Below are 15,429 nucleotides of genomic sequence, written 5' to 3'. Positions count from 1 at the left end.
CAAGCATGCTGATTTTCCAGGCAGGGCGGCAAGACCTCTATGTAAAGATGTCATGTAGCTAGCTAAAAAAGCAAGATAGAACAGACTACAGGTCAGGGCTGAAAGTGGGTAGCAGGGAGCTAGTGTCATGGCTAGCCAACTACACTCAAAGGATGACAGAGTATTTCAAGGAGGAGGGTCACCAACAGTACCAAGTGCAACAGAAAGGTCAAGGAGGATGAAGCCTGAGAAAAGGACATTTTGACCTGGCTAAGCCTAGGAGGTGGTCACTGATGATACATCACTCACTCCACTTTGCATCTGCAGCTCTGCCAGACACTCTCTCTTACCTTCCCACTTTATCATGACCCCTGGTGTTCTCTCCCACCCAAATGTCTCCCCTGATCCTCCAGCTTCCCAGCCTCCTTTTGTGTGTTGTCATTCCCCATTAGATTGTAAGCTCCTTGAGGGCATACACTGGTTTTTTTTTTCTTTTTTGTATTACCAGTGCTTAGCACAGTGCTGGGCACATATCTTTGTTGAATTGAATTGAATTTAAAAGAGTAGTTTTTTAGGGTTTATTTTTTTAATAAGTAATGTAGGAGGGATATAAGTCAGGCAGTTAAGTGGGAAGTTGTTGCTGAGAAATGAACACAGCTTCAAGGACTTTGGCTTCAACTGAAGGAGAGAAGTGGGATGGTAGTTTGAAAAAGGGATTGGGAGGGGGTGGACATCAATGGAAGATGCCAAGTTACATTTAGTAAACCTTCTGTAGACTAGATTAAGAATACCAACAACTTATTTTTTTAAGAGTGAGCATTATTTATCTTGTGCCTTTCCTTATTCCAGAAATCAAACTTCACTCTCTAAAAGATATCTTTGCAAAGTTCTTGTGCATTTTTATGCATTTAACATTGGCTGCAGAATGGCCAGTAAAACCCTGCAGATGACATTTAAAAGAATATTTAGGAGGTGGAGCCAACATGGCAGAGAAAAGGTAGCGATTCACCTGAGCTCTCCCCAAAACCCCTCCAAACACCTTTATATAATGCCACAAAACAATTCCTGGAGCAGAAGAATCCACAAAAGGATGGGGTGAAATAATTTCCCAGCCAAAGACAACTTAGAAGGTCAGCAGGAAAGATGTGTTACACCTGGGTAAGAGTGGAACACAGTCTAGAACAGGCCATGCCAGTACACCAGCCCCAGCAAACCAGGAGCAAGCCTTGGGAGCCTTTGATTCTGCAGCAGCAGCAGCTGCTTCCAGAGCTCTCAGCGAACTACTGCTCAGAAGGAGATTATAGGGGTCTCTTTGCTGGCATTGAGGCAGGACTCTGTTGCTTTGCTTATACTTGGATCTGGGTCACAGTCTTGGGTGGCAGTCCCATGGCAGGGAGGAGCGCTAGCACACCTCAGCTTATCGCCATAGTGGAGCAGGGACCCTCATCACAGTTCCAGGGCAGAAAAGAGTACATGCGGTTACCCGTAGACCAGACCACACACCTTTCCTTAGATCATATCACATAGGAAGAATTGAAAACATATAGGTCCCTAAAAGTATCTCTGAAAACAGTACACAAAATCCTTGAAGATTAGGATAGTGTGCCCACCACCCTGGAAACAGAGCCTCACTTTAACAAAGGGTTAAAAGTCAAGAAATAGGCTGGGAAAATGAGCAAACAACAGAAAAAATTCTGAACATAGAAAGTTACTATGGTGACAAGGAAGATCAAAACACACACTCAGAAGAAGATAAGAAAGTCAAAGCTCCTGTATCCAAAGCCTCCAAGAAAAATATGAATTAGTCTCAGGCCGTGGAAAAGCTCAAAAAAGATTTTGAAAATCAAGAAAGAGAGGTAGGTAAAAAATTGGGAAGAGAAATAAGGATGATGCAAGAAAACGATGAAAAAAGAGTCAACGGCTTGGTAAAGGAGACGCAAAAAATACTGAAGAAAATAATACCTTAAAAAACAGACTAAGTCAAATGGTAAAAGAAGTACAAAAAGCAAATGAGGAGAAGAATGCCTTCAAAATTATAACTGGTCAAATGGGAAAAAGGCACAAAAATTCACTCAAGAAAAATACTCCTTAAAAAGCAGAATTGGCCTAATGGAAAAGAAGGTACAAAAGTTCACTGAAGAAAATAATTCCGTAAAAATTAGAATTCAGCAAATGGAAGCTAATGAATTTATGAGAAATCAAGATAAAACAAAACCAAAAGAATAAAAACATAGAAGATAATGTGAAATATCTCATTGGAAAAACAACTGACCTGGAAAATAGATCCAGAAGAGATAATTTAAAAATTGGGACTACCTAAAAGCCATAATCAAAAAAAAAAAAGAGCCTAGACACCATCTTTCAAGAAATTATCAAGGAAAACTGCCCTGATATTCTAGAACCAGAGGGTTAAACAGAAATTGAAAGAATCCATTGAACACCTTCTAAAAGAAATCTTAAAACAAAAAGTCCCAGGAATATTATAGCCAAATTCCAAAGCTCCTAGGTCAAGGAGAAAATATTACAAGCAGCCAGAAAGAAACAACTCAAGTATTGTGCAGCTACAGTCCTGCACAACCAGCGGCCCACAAAAGGATTTTGGGTGGCCCTCGAAAAATGAAGAGGATGTAGATACATGCTTGCACAACATACCACCTGCAGGCTGCATTGGAGGACCATAAGTGGCCTGCAGGCGATATGTTGTGCAGGCCTGGGATAACACAAGATTTAGGAGCTTCTACATGAAAGGATTGGAGGGCTTATAATGTCATATTCTGGAGGTCAAAGGAGCTAGGATTACAACCAAGAATCACCTACCCAGCAAAACTGAGTATAATCCTTCAGAGGAAAAAACAGACATTCAATGAAATAGAGGACTTTCAAGCATTGTTGATGAAAAGATCAACACTGAATAGGAAATTTGACTTTCAAATACAATATTCAAGAGAAGCATAAAAAGGTAAACAGGAAAGGGAAATCAAAAGGGACTTAACAAGGTTAAACTGTTTACATTCCTACATAGGAAGATGATACTTATAACTCATAAGATTTTTCTCATTATTAGGGCAGTTAGAAGGAGTATATATAGGCAGAAGACACAGGTGTGAGTTGAATATGAAAGAGTGATATCTTATAAAATAAAATTAAGGTATGAGAGAGGAATGCACTGGGAGAAAGGGAAAGGGGGAGGTAGAATGGCATAAATTATCTCACATAAAAGGGACAAGAAAAAGCTTTTACAGTGGAGAGGAAGGGGTGGGGGAGGTGAAAGAGAATTAATCTTACCCTCATCAGAATTGGCTCAAAGAGGGAATAACATACACATTCAATTGAGTATAGAAATTTACCTTATCCTACAGGAAAGTAGGAGGGAAAGGGGATGGCGGGGTGATAGAAGGGAGGACAGACTGGGGGAGAGGCAGTCAGCAGTAAAACATTTTTGAGGAGGGACAGGGTGAAAGGAGAGAGAGAATAGAATAAACGGGGTGAGGGAGGCAGTGAAATAGGATGGAGGGAAATATAGTTAGCAATAGTAACTGAAAAAAATTTGAAGCAAGTTTCTTTGATAAAGGCCTCATTTCTCAAACATATAGAGAACTGAGTCGAATTTATAAAAATGAGTCATTCTCCAATTGATAAACGATCAAAAGATATGAACAGTTTTCAGATGAAGTAATCAAACCAACTTATAGCCATATGAAAAAAATGCTCTAACTCACTATTGACTGAAGAAATGCAAATTAAAACAATTCTGAGGTACTACTTCGTACTTATTAGATTGGCTGATAGGACAGAAAAGGAAAATGACAAATGTTGTAGGGAGTATGGGAAAAATGAGACATTAATGAACTGTTGGTGGAGTTGTGAACTGATTCAACGACTCTGTAGAGCAATTTGGAACTATGCCCAATAGGCTACAAAGCCATGCATACCCTTTGACCTAGCAATATCACTACTATGTCTGTATCCCAAAAGAGATAAAAAACAAAAAGGCAAAGGATCTATATGTACAAAAATATTTATAGCAACTCTTTTCTGGTGGCAAAGAACTGGAAATTGAGGGGATGCCCATCAATTGGGGAATGGGTGAATAAATTGCAGTATATGATTGTGATGGAATACTATTGTGCTATAAGAATGATGAGCAAGATGTTCTCAGAAAAATCTGGGAAGACTTACATGAGCTGATGCAAAGTGAAATGTACTGTGCACAAAGTAACAGCAATATCTTAAGATGATCAGCAGTGAATGACTTAACTGTTCTTAGCAACAGAATGATCCAAGACAACTCTGAAGAACTTATGATGAAAAATGCGATCCATCCCCAGAGAAAGAACTGATGGTGTCTGAATATAGATTGGAGTATACTTTTTTTACTTTCTTTATTTTTCTTGAGGTTTTTTTTGTTTATGTATTGCTTCACAACATGACTAATATGAAAATGTTTTGCATGACTACACATGTATAACCTATATCAAATTGCTTGCCTTCTCAATGAGGAAGGGGTGGGAAGGGATAGAGGGAGAGAATTTGGAACTCAAAGTTTTAAAAACTGATGTAAAAATTGTTTTTACATGTAATTAGAGAAAAACTAAAATACTAAATAAATTTTTAAAATAAAATTAAAAATTCACAAAAAAAATTTATTCGAGTTTGGGACAACTACATTTAACAACTATACACAAGATGTCCTTAACTTCTGATCTTGTAACAAGCAAAAAATGACTTACTCAAAAGGAAAAGAAGGTAAGACATACCTGATGAGAGCTAAAGTCCACAGTCACTATGAGGGAAAAATAATCAGTTTATCTTTAGAAAAAATCTGCTAATGACATTTATCATACTTAAAACCTCAGCTGTGAGTTCAAAATGTAAAAGTTTTAAAATGGAGAAAGATCTTGTATGTAGCCCCAGAGAGGGCAGGTCATGGCTGCTGCCCCTGAGACAAGAGTCCACCTGGGTGTGTGGGAATAAAAAGTTTTAATACTTATACATTGAAGTTCATTTGTGTATATTTTTATAAATGAATATTAACCAAAAAAATAAAACTAAAGAAAAATAAAACCAACAAACAATTTTTGAGTTCCCACCTACCAGGTACATAGTGCTGAAAGGGAAGCTAAGATAATATTTGTTGAGATCTAGTCCCTTCTCATAGGGAGCGTACAAACTAATGAAGAGAAGATGAACAAAGACAAAATATAAACAGATTCAGCAAAATCAAAAGAAGTTACTTACTAGCGCACTGGAATGACTCTTTTCCCAGAAGGGGTTTATCACAAACAAAACATGGTAGAACCCCTGAGAACATCCCGGGAACAAATTGATGTCGATTCAATTTCTCTTTGTCTTTGGCATCCTTGTTCTTTGTCTTTAGACACAACAATAGCAGGAGAGGGAAAACACATAAAAGCAGCTGGAGTACTAGGAGCCAATTTTTTTTAACAGCACAAAGTCTTTGTATTAATAATTATCTCTACAAAGATTGTTCCTAGTACTGAGTGACACCCTTCCCCCCAACTCCCAGCCAAGGTAAGCTAACACTAGGAGTTTGGACACTAATCCATTCTAAACACAAAAACATTTTCAAATACAAGCACTACAAAAAATAAAATTTAGAAAAACTAAAAATTTTTAAATACATAGGAGAAACTTTTTAGCACCTGCTGGGAACCACAGGCCACAAAGATATGAATGCAATGTCCGTTACCTTTTTCTGCAAGATATGATATTGACTCCCAGTTAATTACCTTAGATTTATTCCTAGGGCTGGTCATCCTATTCATGAGAAAGCTGAACGTACGACTCACTTTGTACTTCTCCGACTCTGATTTGGCAGGTATGATGTATTTATCCCATTCCTCCTCCTGAATCCTAGAACACAGAATCATTTACCATGAACAAAGCAAGGCAGAATTGTAGATTTAGAACTATCATCCACTGTACTGAGTCTAGCATTTGCTAGATGTGTTCAATTTTTAATTTTTTTTCTAAAGGCATGAAAACCTTCTGTTTATTCAGAAGTCATTTCAACCCTATTCTGTCACCCAAGAAAAAAGTCAACTCCCTATTATTGGTGATAAAGCAAAGTTTCCATGTCCCAGATAAGCCAAACAAGCAATAATTTGGGAAGCATCTATGTGGTTGGAATTGGTCAGACTCAATGCTTTTGCAGACATACAAGGGTATGTACAAATGTAATCCTCAGAAATTCAAACAACTCATCACCTCTGTGCCTGGCTTCAAAGTCCTCCTCCTCACATACCACTCCCAGAAATCTGACAGTCAGTTGAATGACAAAGGGGAGGAAGCTGCAGATTACTCTATGAAGTTACTGATAATTAAGAAATGACTATATAAAATTTAGAACTCTCCTAAGCCTGGCACCTAAATCATAGGACAGAAAGGAACAAAGACCTTCCATGAAAAGATATATTTCCCTAAATGTCAACTGGCAATACCGTAATTCTCAAAGCCAAACAACAAAACAAAGAGTAATATTTGAAAGACAAGCTGCTCTACAAAAACTCATTCCATAAAATAAGAGAAAATCACATATTAAAGGTCAATATAGTATTTATGTCAAATTAGATAATGTTTAAGAAAGAAACACTTTCCCAATATGTGTTTAAAAATTGAAGTCTTCTCCACTCTACGACTCTATTTGTCATCACTGAAGCCTAGCACATTCAGCCCCTAAAGAATGCTTCAAAGCATACAGAGAAGTGTCAAAACACAGGAGACTATTACTACTCCTCATCAACCAAAGACTGAGAGAGGTTGACTATGTTATGCCAAGAGTTCATAACCCTGGAAGTCCAAAAATTTGTTTTTTAAAAATATTTTGCTAACTGTATTTCAATACAATTGATTTCCTTTGTAATCTCATGTATTTTATTTTATTCATTTAAAAACATTATTCTGAGAAGGGATCTATAAACTTCACCAGACTGTCACAGGGGTCCATGACACACCCAAAATCATTAAGAATCTCTTCTTTATTCAATGAAATTACTCAATGGTTATCAAGAAAGTTTTATTGGCTATATTGCTAGTCCATAATCAATCAAAACACTGATTTTTTTTAAAAAAGAGATATAAGAAAGTTTTGTTCAGTGACTTCACTTGTTTGGGCTGTTCTCTTATCAACAAAATTACAGTAGTTGGGCTAAATAATCCCTAAGATCCATTCCAGGCTACAAATTCCAATATTGTCTATAAATTTCAACATGCTCTAAAGAAATCTAAGGGTTTCTTTCATATCTCTGGTAGCTCCTTTAGAATCAATATCTAGACATTCATTTGGTTATTATATTTTTAAGGGAAAGGAATTGCTATGTGTCTCAAATTCAATTGACCTTTTAAAAAATAATGAAAATCATTGAACTTGATTGAGCAGAGCAGGGATATCAATGGTGATCCAGCTGGCCCCTATCTAAGCTTGTTGTACTGTAAGCCATGTTGCGCAAATCCCTAACCACTATTGATGCTTGTGAGGGTGGAAGGATTGTCATGTGATAGCTCTTCCTAATGGATTAGTTTCTTAAAGCACACCCTTGAAAGAGGAGGGGAAGAATAAATATAACTTGAGTATTTCAATGGTAAGAATGTAATCATGGTATATGTGGGTTTCCTCCTCTTATCCTTTCTACTTCCCTAACAACTGCAAAACACATTTACAAAACCTAGAACTGATTAGCCAACTCTTCAGCTTCCTCATATGTTTTCTCTTTGCAATAACCTGAGGGGCAAAAATGACATAAGAGCCCTAACTTGTTTCAAGGCTTAGAAAGAAAAGGTCCCTCTGGACCCTCTAATGAAATCATTTTAATTTCATTCAGCTGACCTTCTAAATGCAGGATTTTCAGATCAATTATTCCCTATCCATTTCTGTGACTTTCCTTCATAATCAACAGATTCTGACTTGGAAAGATCAAATAATGACGTGTGCTTAATATATACTGAAAAATAACTCTTACTCAGATTATCTTATATCCAGTATCCCAATGGCCCTGAATCAGGGCTATCATTTATAAGAGAAAAGCTTTCTCTGAGGGCTTCCATGTCAAACGCACTGAAAAATCACAGATGGAGGGGTTGTGAAAAATATTCATCCATACTCCCTACTTCCTGGCAGATCACTCCTACACTATCCCAGCAAAGAAAAATGGTTTGTTCTCTCATCAAAACCATCTCTACTCCTCCTCCAGCACAGTTGTAGCTACTATTTAGAGACTCTACAAAACTACAGCTAAATACAATAATTTTGAAAATTTTAGGTTTTAATAAGGCAACATGTAAATTAACCGTAATTCCCAATTTACACTTGATATTATAATGAAATGCACCATCCAAGAACACAATAATCATACATCCAGAAACTCTAAGACTGAATCCACTGTTCTACCGAAGAACTCAACAAAAAAGCAGGGCAATATTGAAAGCAAAACTGGGCTGGGAACAAATCTGAGAAAGGTTAGGCTGATAAATTCTCAGAATCTCCCACACAGAAGAACACACAAAGTTCAAAGACCTCCTCCAGGTTGTTAGAAGCAGTTACCTCATCAGCCACTTTTCTAGCACTGAGACATGTGTAAGGTCAGCTGATGCCTTGTTATGGATCTACCTGTCCCTATGGTGTTTATTGCCATAACACAAGAGGAAGGTAAGGAAAGATGAGAGAAAGGAAGAAAGAAAAACAGAGGAGAAATAGGAATAAAGGAATTGAAAGAGGAAGGAGGAAAGGAAGAGGCAGAATGTAAGAAAGGAGGAGAAGGAAGAGATGCAAAGAGAAAAAGAAGAAAAAGAGAGAGAAGGAGGGAGAGAAGGAGGAAGGAAAGAATGCAGGAAGGAAAAAGTGAAGGAAAGAAAAAAGAAGGAAGCTAAAAAAGAAGGAAATCGGAATGAAAGAGGGGAAGGAGGAAGGAAAGAAGGAAGGAAAAAGGAAGCTAAAGAAGGCTTTGCTCCTCCAATCAAGTACCTACTGCAAAATCGTTGTTTATATGAGGCTTAAGAAAACAGAGAAGAATCTTGCTATTCAAAATGATAGTTAGATGACCAAGAAGCTTGACCCTGGAGAAGACATGGGAAAATGTGCTTCTTTCCCCCATTCTTTGCAGAAGCATTAGACAAAAGGTGTAGAATAGAATAGCACATACAATGTCAGACTTGGTCAGTTGATTTTGCCATACTGTTCTTTTTCACCTCTAAAAAAAAATTATAAGGAATGGTTGGCTGAGTGGGGAGGGGGAAAGAAAGATATTTTAAAATGAAGATAATGTGAAAATAAAAGCTATCAATAAAAAAAAACCTTTTAAATATCTATAGGAAGATAACTAAACTTTGTGAAATATTTTAAAGGTATATTTAATGGCATTAGTTTGTTTTAATAACATTTATTAGTCATTTATTACAGATATTCTTAGTAGCAGTAAACTTTTCTCCTCTGCCCTTATAATCCAAGTTGTTTTATGACTATTTGTATGTATATTTTCTCTCCCTACTCTATGAAACTCAATTCAACAAACATTTGTCAAACACATATTAGAAGTAAGATGGCAGAGGCACAAGATAAAATCTACTATTCCTGAAAGGCAGATATTTTATTTTATTTCATTTTTATATACTGAGTCCCTAGCCCTGCCCTTTACAAAGATGAGGAAGCAGCAGAGATATTGGAACACTGTCTTTGAAATCAAAGAACCTAGGTTCAAATTTCCCCTCCTGAGGATTACCAGCTGTGACTGCTGGTAAGTCACAATCTGTTTCTTCATCTATAAAACGAGAGGGTTGGACTAGATGTACTCTGAATTCCTTTCAAGCAATAAATCTATTGATTAGGAGCTGCCCTTAAATCCAACAATTCAACGTTTGTTAAGCACCTCCTATGTTCAAGAGATAAGGTGACGTAAAACAGAATGGATAGAGAGATGCATAACCTTCAATCAGACTGAAGACCAAATGGTTCCAAAAAAGAGCTAAGAATTGTTCTGGAGCATAACCACTCAAGGTCTTATTATGCTTCCCAGTTCTCATAATCACACACTGTCCGTCAAATAACAGCTGGGCCTTATTCTCTGCTTCTCTCTCACTCTACAAGGCTTGAATTGGCTGACTGGGAAAGCAGCCCTTCAAAAGAGAAAAGCTAGCCCCCAGTCTCAAGGCACAGAGGCCTAGAACTAGGAACTCAAGGCCAGTGAGGTGATGGTGGTAAGAAGAAGATCCCAGTTACTACTAACATACCAAGTGATGGCAGAGATGGCTCACAGTATACAATTCTACCTTCTCCTACTGAGCTCCTTGACATCTGCCATGCTTGGACACAGCAGTCGTGCATACTGAGATGGCAAGTCAGTATTTGTTTGATTTTAAAATGAATCCAATAAGCATTTTCTTAGGAAATGTGTAATGGTTATACCTTTTCTCTCGTGATGGCTCCGATAAGCTGTAAGCTCTTTGCTCTATAAAACACAGAACAGAAAATTAAAACTAAGGCTAGACAACTAGCCTGGTCATTGCTTTTTTTATATGAAATGCACACCCTCCACCATTTTTTATCAGGCTGGGCGGAAAATTAGAAAACAATTTTTTACAAGCAAGAGTCACCCTGGACAAGGTCATCGCACTTCATGAAATACAAACACCACTACATTGTAAAGTGTTGAGATTTTTTTTCCCAAATCTGGGTTAGCTTCAGCAAGTGCCAGCAAATATTTTCAGAAGTGCAGAAAATCAGCAAACTTCATGTGCTTGATCCCAACAATACTAATTTTCCCCTTTATATAGTCCACTCTGCAGCTTCATCCCTGATTCAAAACACTTAGTCACCAGCACATAAGTGTTTAAAAAGAAAAGAAAAAAAACAACCTTTAGCACCTTTTCGCAAAGCTCAAGAAAAATATCCTGCAGTCTAGCAGAGGGAATTATAAATTGTAATATGGCTGCAGTACCCCTGACAAGTTGCAGCAGCAGCAGCAGTCAGCTCAAAGAAGGGCAATAAGATTTGCCTTAAGGTTCATTGAAAAGAAAGGGAAAGCCAGTTTCCCAACAGACACTGCAGTGAGCTTCATGCAAGCAGCTTAGCACCATCTTGTTTCCAGGAAAGTACTTACTACAAGGATGGAGCAGAGACACTGATTTAGACAGTGAAAGAGACTGAAGGAGGGGACGACCACTGTTGAGGAACACACCATCTACAGAGTGAGGATAAGTCCTTTAAAGTTATAAACTAGAACGTCAAAATGATACCCAAAAAAAACCTGGAAAATGGAAATTGCTTCATATGTTTAAGGAGGAATCCATTATGAAAAAAATAAGTATAGGCTATACAAATATTGACTAGATCCATAATTTCGTCAGTAGAAAAAACTCCCTGGACCAATGCAGATCATCATCCATTCCTCAATTTATAGTCTTAGAGATTAATGTAAATACGGGTGTGCATTAATGATGACCAGTATTATTTTGTATTTAATAGAGAACCTAGCTCACAGAAGTTCATGGTTTTACTCTATAGATATTATTTGTTATCCTCACAAAAACTCTATAAAGTAAGACACACAGGTATTAATTATCTTTAACTTATATAAGTTGAGACACCAAGAAGATAAGATACATGACCAAGGTTATCCAGCAGAATAGTGATGGATTCAGATTCTAAGCAGGCTTCAAGACACTTTATCAGAGCTTCTATTCATACGACTATATTACCTCTCTCAAATAAACATTTATTTCATATATAATTTTTAAATGTATAATTATTTTAGAGAACTATTCAGCTGGATAAAGTTGTGACTATGATTCTAATATTTATGAGGTTCCCTTTAGCCCAAGCCCACAGTATGTCCCCCAAAAGAATTACATGAAGGGATTTTGATTTGATGCATAAGGAGAGGTTGCCATGTTGATTACCAAAGGGATCACCTCCTGTGTATGAAAATTGACAGCCTGGGTTTAGAAAAGGAAAGTAGAAGTAATGGGGAACAGTAGAAGTGAATCACTGTCTCCAGAATCCGAGGACCTACATTCAAATCCCATCTCTCAGGTTTAGTATGTACTGTTGCCCTGGGCAATTTATTTACCCTTCCTAGGTAGGATTCTGTTTCCTACTCTATAAAATGAAACAGCTAGATTAAACTTTTCCTCTATTATCTGGACATCCATGCCATAGGAGAAGATTTAGGAACTGAGTCTGAAGCAAAGGTACTACTTTAAAATCTCCCAAACAATTACTCAATTAAGAACTCAGCTCAGATTATTAACAGAAAAATATATAAGCTTATTTTATAGCAATTCCTCTTCTTTGACATATCTTATTCCTTCTCAATCTGGTCAGTCCTCTCAGAATGCTTAGGAATGTAAAAAAATCCAGAAAGTCACAGTCAAGCATAACAAGAGAGTCCACCATGCATATGCGCGCGCGCACACACACACACACACACACACACACACACACACACACACACACACACACACACACACACACACACACACCCTTGCATAAGGTTACTTCATGCTACCGTTAAGTAGCAGTTGCTTTCCTAATATTCCAAGTGTAAACTCTGTTTAACAGGTAGGAATCAATCATAATAATATCACAGAACAATTTGACAGGGAAAAAAATGGGGTCACCATCAAAACAAATCTCAAAGACCTTCATAGTTCCTGATGTAAGAAAAGACTCATGATCCAAACAGAATGAATCCATTGAGCTTTCTTTTTCTCCTTTCTTCCAAACATACAAGGAACCCTTTGTAAAAAAAAACAAAAAACTTTTTTTCTTCTCCTCTCTATAAGTTATATATGTATTAATGTTTATAATTGATTTTTTAATTCTCTCTATTCCTCCCAAAAGGGTGGGAGTGGGAGTAAGGAAACATTTGATAGATATTGGTTTACATGTATGTATTTGTCTTACCCTATTTTTCAAATGGCTGAATTTAACACAAATTACATTTAGTGGGATAAATGGAAATGTCTAATTATATAGCAACAACAATGCAAAGACAGTATTTCAATAAGGTTCTTTAAAATGGTCAACTGAAAATACTTTAAGCATATTCTGGCTTTTCTAAATTTCTAGACTTTGTAACCTCAGTATGGAAAGATTTGCAAAAATATAATACAAAAGGAATAAGACAATGGATAAATGAGAGGAATTAACTATTTTTTAGAATGTGGGACATTTTTGGGGAAAGAGATATTAAAATGATTTTTATTATAGCTATGAAGATAAGCCAGAAATCATAAGTCCATCTCTCCTTTGAGAGTCACCTTGGAGCTTATGGAAAAAAAAAAAGAGGAGCAGGATTCAGAAGATCTGGGCTCTAGACCCAGTTCTGCCTCTTACTAGCTGTGTAACCTTGAACAAGTCATTAAACCTTTGTGGACCTCAATTTTCTCATCTGAAAAATGAAGGAATTGGGATCAATGACATCTGAGGTATCTCTTCAGTTCCATGATTCTAAGTTAGATGGATAATTTTTTTTTCCATTTTGAAGAGATAACAAAAAAAATATACATTGGGGCAGTTAGGTGGCATAGTGAATAGAGCACCAGCCCTGAAGTCAGAAAGACCTGAGTTCAAATCCAACTTCAAGATACTTACTAGCTTTGGGGCAGCTAGGTGGTGCAGTGATTACAGCTCTGGCCTTGAAGTCAGGAGGACCTGAGTTCAAATCCAGCCTTACTAGCTGTGTGACCCTGGGCAAGTCACTTAACCCTGATTGTGTCACCAAAAAGCAAAAAATAAAATAAAATAAAATAAAATAAAAAGATACTTACTAGCTTTGTGAAGCTGGGCAAGTCACTTAACCCTGACTGCCCCTCCCCCAAATATGTTGTGGCAGAGCTGAGGTTTGAATCCAGGTCCCATAGGTTCTAAATCTAGCCTCCTTTCCACCACAACTCCCTCATAGTAATTTATCCAAATGAATTGTATACCAGGAAAAGTATTTTCATTAGCTCCTCAGAAAAGGAAAACTATTATCGTTGCTGAGACAATAGATTTATTGGCACGTGTGTGTACACATGCACTTTGATTTAAAGTTCATTACTATTTGAGTGATTTGGAGTACTGAACAAGAAAAGGACTTTTGCTAAGACTGAAGAGATAAATAAAAGAAAACAGAAAAGATCAGCAAAATTCAAATGAAAACACCCACTTGTTGCCTAGACATAATTTATTTACTTTTCTTGGCTGAAAATACCCTCTGGATGTTTTTGGGTTCTCAAAATAGGAACAGAAAATAATGCTTACCTTCACTTGAATCACACACTGTGCAATCACGTACCAAACGGGTTTTTCCTAAGCAAATTTTGGGCGATGAGCAGGAATAGGAACGGGAGCGGAGTCCAGAGAGGAGTGAATCCTAAGGGACAGCACAATTAAGCATGACAGATCCAACACATGACTTGGAAACAACGTCATCGATCACATTGTGGGCATTGCCAAAACTTCTCTTCTAAAAGTAGAGCCCATTCAATTCAATCATTTCTGCTACATTTTTTTTTCTTAACATGAAAGCTTAATTGTTTTATTTCTATTTTTTTAATCCCATAGCTCTTGAAATGTCATTATTCTTTCTAATACTTAGAAATAACCAGAAAAATCTATATTTTTGTCTTCCTGATAAGCTTGGATCTTTGAGGACAACAAAGTTAAAATTCAGGCAGGATAAAGACTCTCTGCAAAAATCAGGCTATACTGATATGATGCCAACATTACCAGTTAAAAAGTGAAAAAAGTTAGCCAGACTACTTTTTAGCTATGTGACATCAAACATGAAGAAGCATCTTGGGCCAACTGCCTATGACTCAGTCTTGAGACAACATGAACAAGAGTTTCGCAAGATGGGCATGGACAGGTTGGGATCTGCATCACTGGATGGGAAACAACCAAATTGATAAGATCATCAACCCATTTGAGAATTTTGAGTGCTTGAAGCATAAAATGATCAGTCTGATTTCTTAACTGAGAGAATTGGTTTTTCTGATGTTACTCGGGAAAAGCAGTGAGAAGACAAAAACTTCTACAGTAACTTGATATTGTTTAGACTGGAAAAGACTATTAAAAATGAACCTGAATTTTAAAAAATATGATGATGTCACAGTAGTTTCTAAAAGCAAACAACTTCTATTTAAATACATTATGCAAGTGTCACCTCTAGGGAGAAACTCAGGAATCTCTGTTTTGGAATAGATTCATTGTATAATCCTTCTAGGTTTGCACTTCATTTCCAAGATATCTCCACTCCAGCTGTTTCTCAGAGAATTGCATTTCTCCCATCTCAGTATATTATAAGACCATTATTTTCCAAGGCCAGATTATGGTTTTATAGTTTAGCATTTAAACCCCACTAAATATACATGACTATTTTATCTATTTTTATGCATCTTAAATGGCTTTCCATTTTGATCTTTTATCCCCAGTCGTAAGTTATTAATACATCA

General features: G+C 36.9%; 1 protein-coding gene across 4 annotated transcripts in view; it reads right to left on the bottom strand.

Annotated features, from left to right (window-relative positions):
* ARHGEF28 (Rho guanine nucleotide exchange factor 28) overlaps positions 1-15,429 on the bottom strand; it is a 372,652-nt gene that overhangs the window by 98,066 nt on the left and 259,157 nt on the right. For 2 of the 4 annotated variants that reach the window (XM_027864273.1, XM_027864271.1), the window contains exons 14-18: positions 14,237-14,348; positions 11,091-11,171; positions 10,397-10,439; positions 5,730-5,853; positions 5,218-5,350 (exon numbers count right to left, since the gene is read on the bottom strand). In XM_027864273.1, coding sequence (XP_027720074.1) covers positions 5,218-5,350; positions 5,730-5,853; positions 10,397-10,439; positions 11,091-11,171; positions 14,237-14,348 — 493 coding nt within the window. The remainder of the gene's footprint in view (positions 1-5,217; positions 5,351-5,729; positions 5,854-10,396; positions 10,440-11,090; positions 11,172-14,236; positions 14,349-15,429) is intronic. The other 2 variants (XM_027864272.1, XM_027864274.1) reach the window with 1 other exon arrangement.

Source organism: Vombatus ursinus, unplaced genomic scaffold (assembly GCF_900497805.2).
Source record: "Vombatus ursinus unplaced genomic scaffold, bare-nosed wombat genome assembly UNPS02014774.1, whole genome shotgun sequence".
Classification (NCBI taxonomy): domain Eukaryota; kingdom Metazoa; phylum Chordata; class Mammalia; order Diprotodontia; family Vombatidae; genus Vombatus; species Vombatus ursinus.
This window is presented reverse-complemented; position numbering and strand designations above follow the sequence as displayed.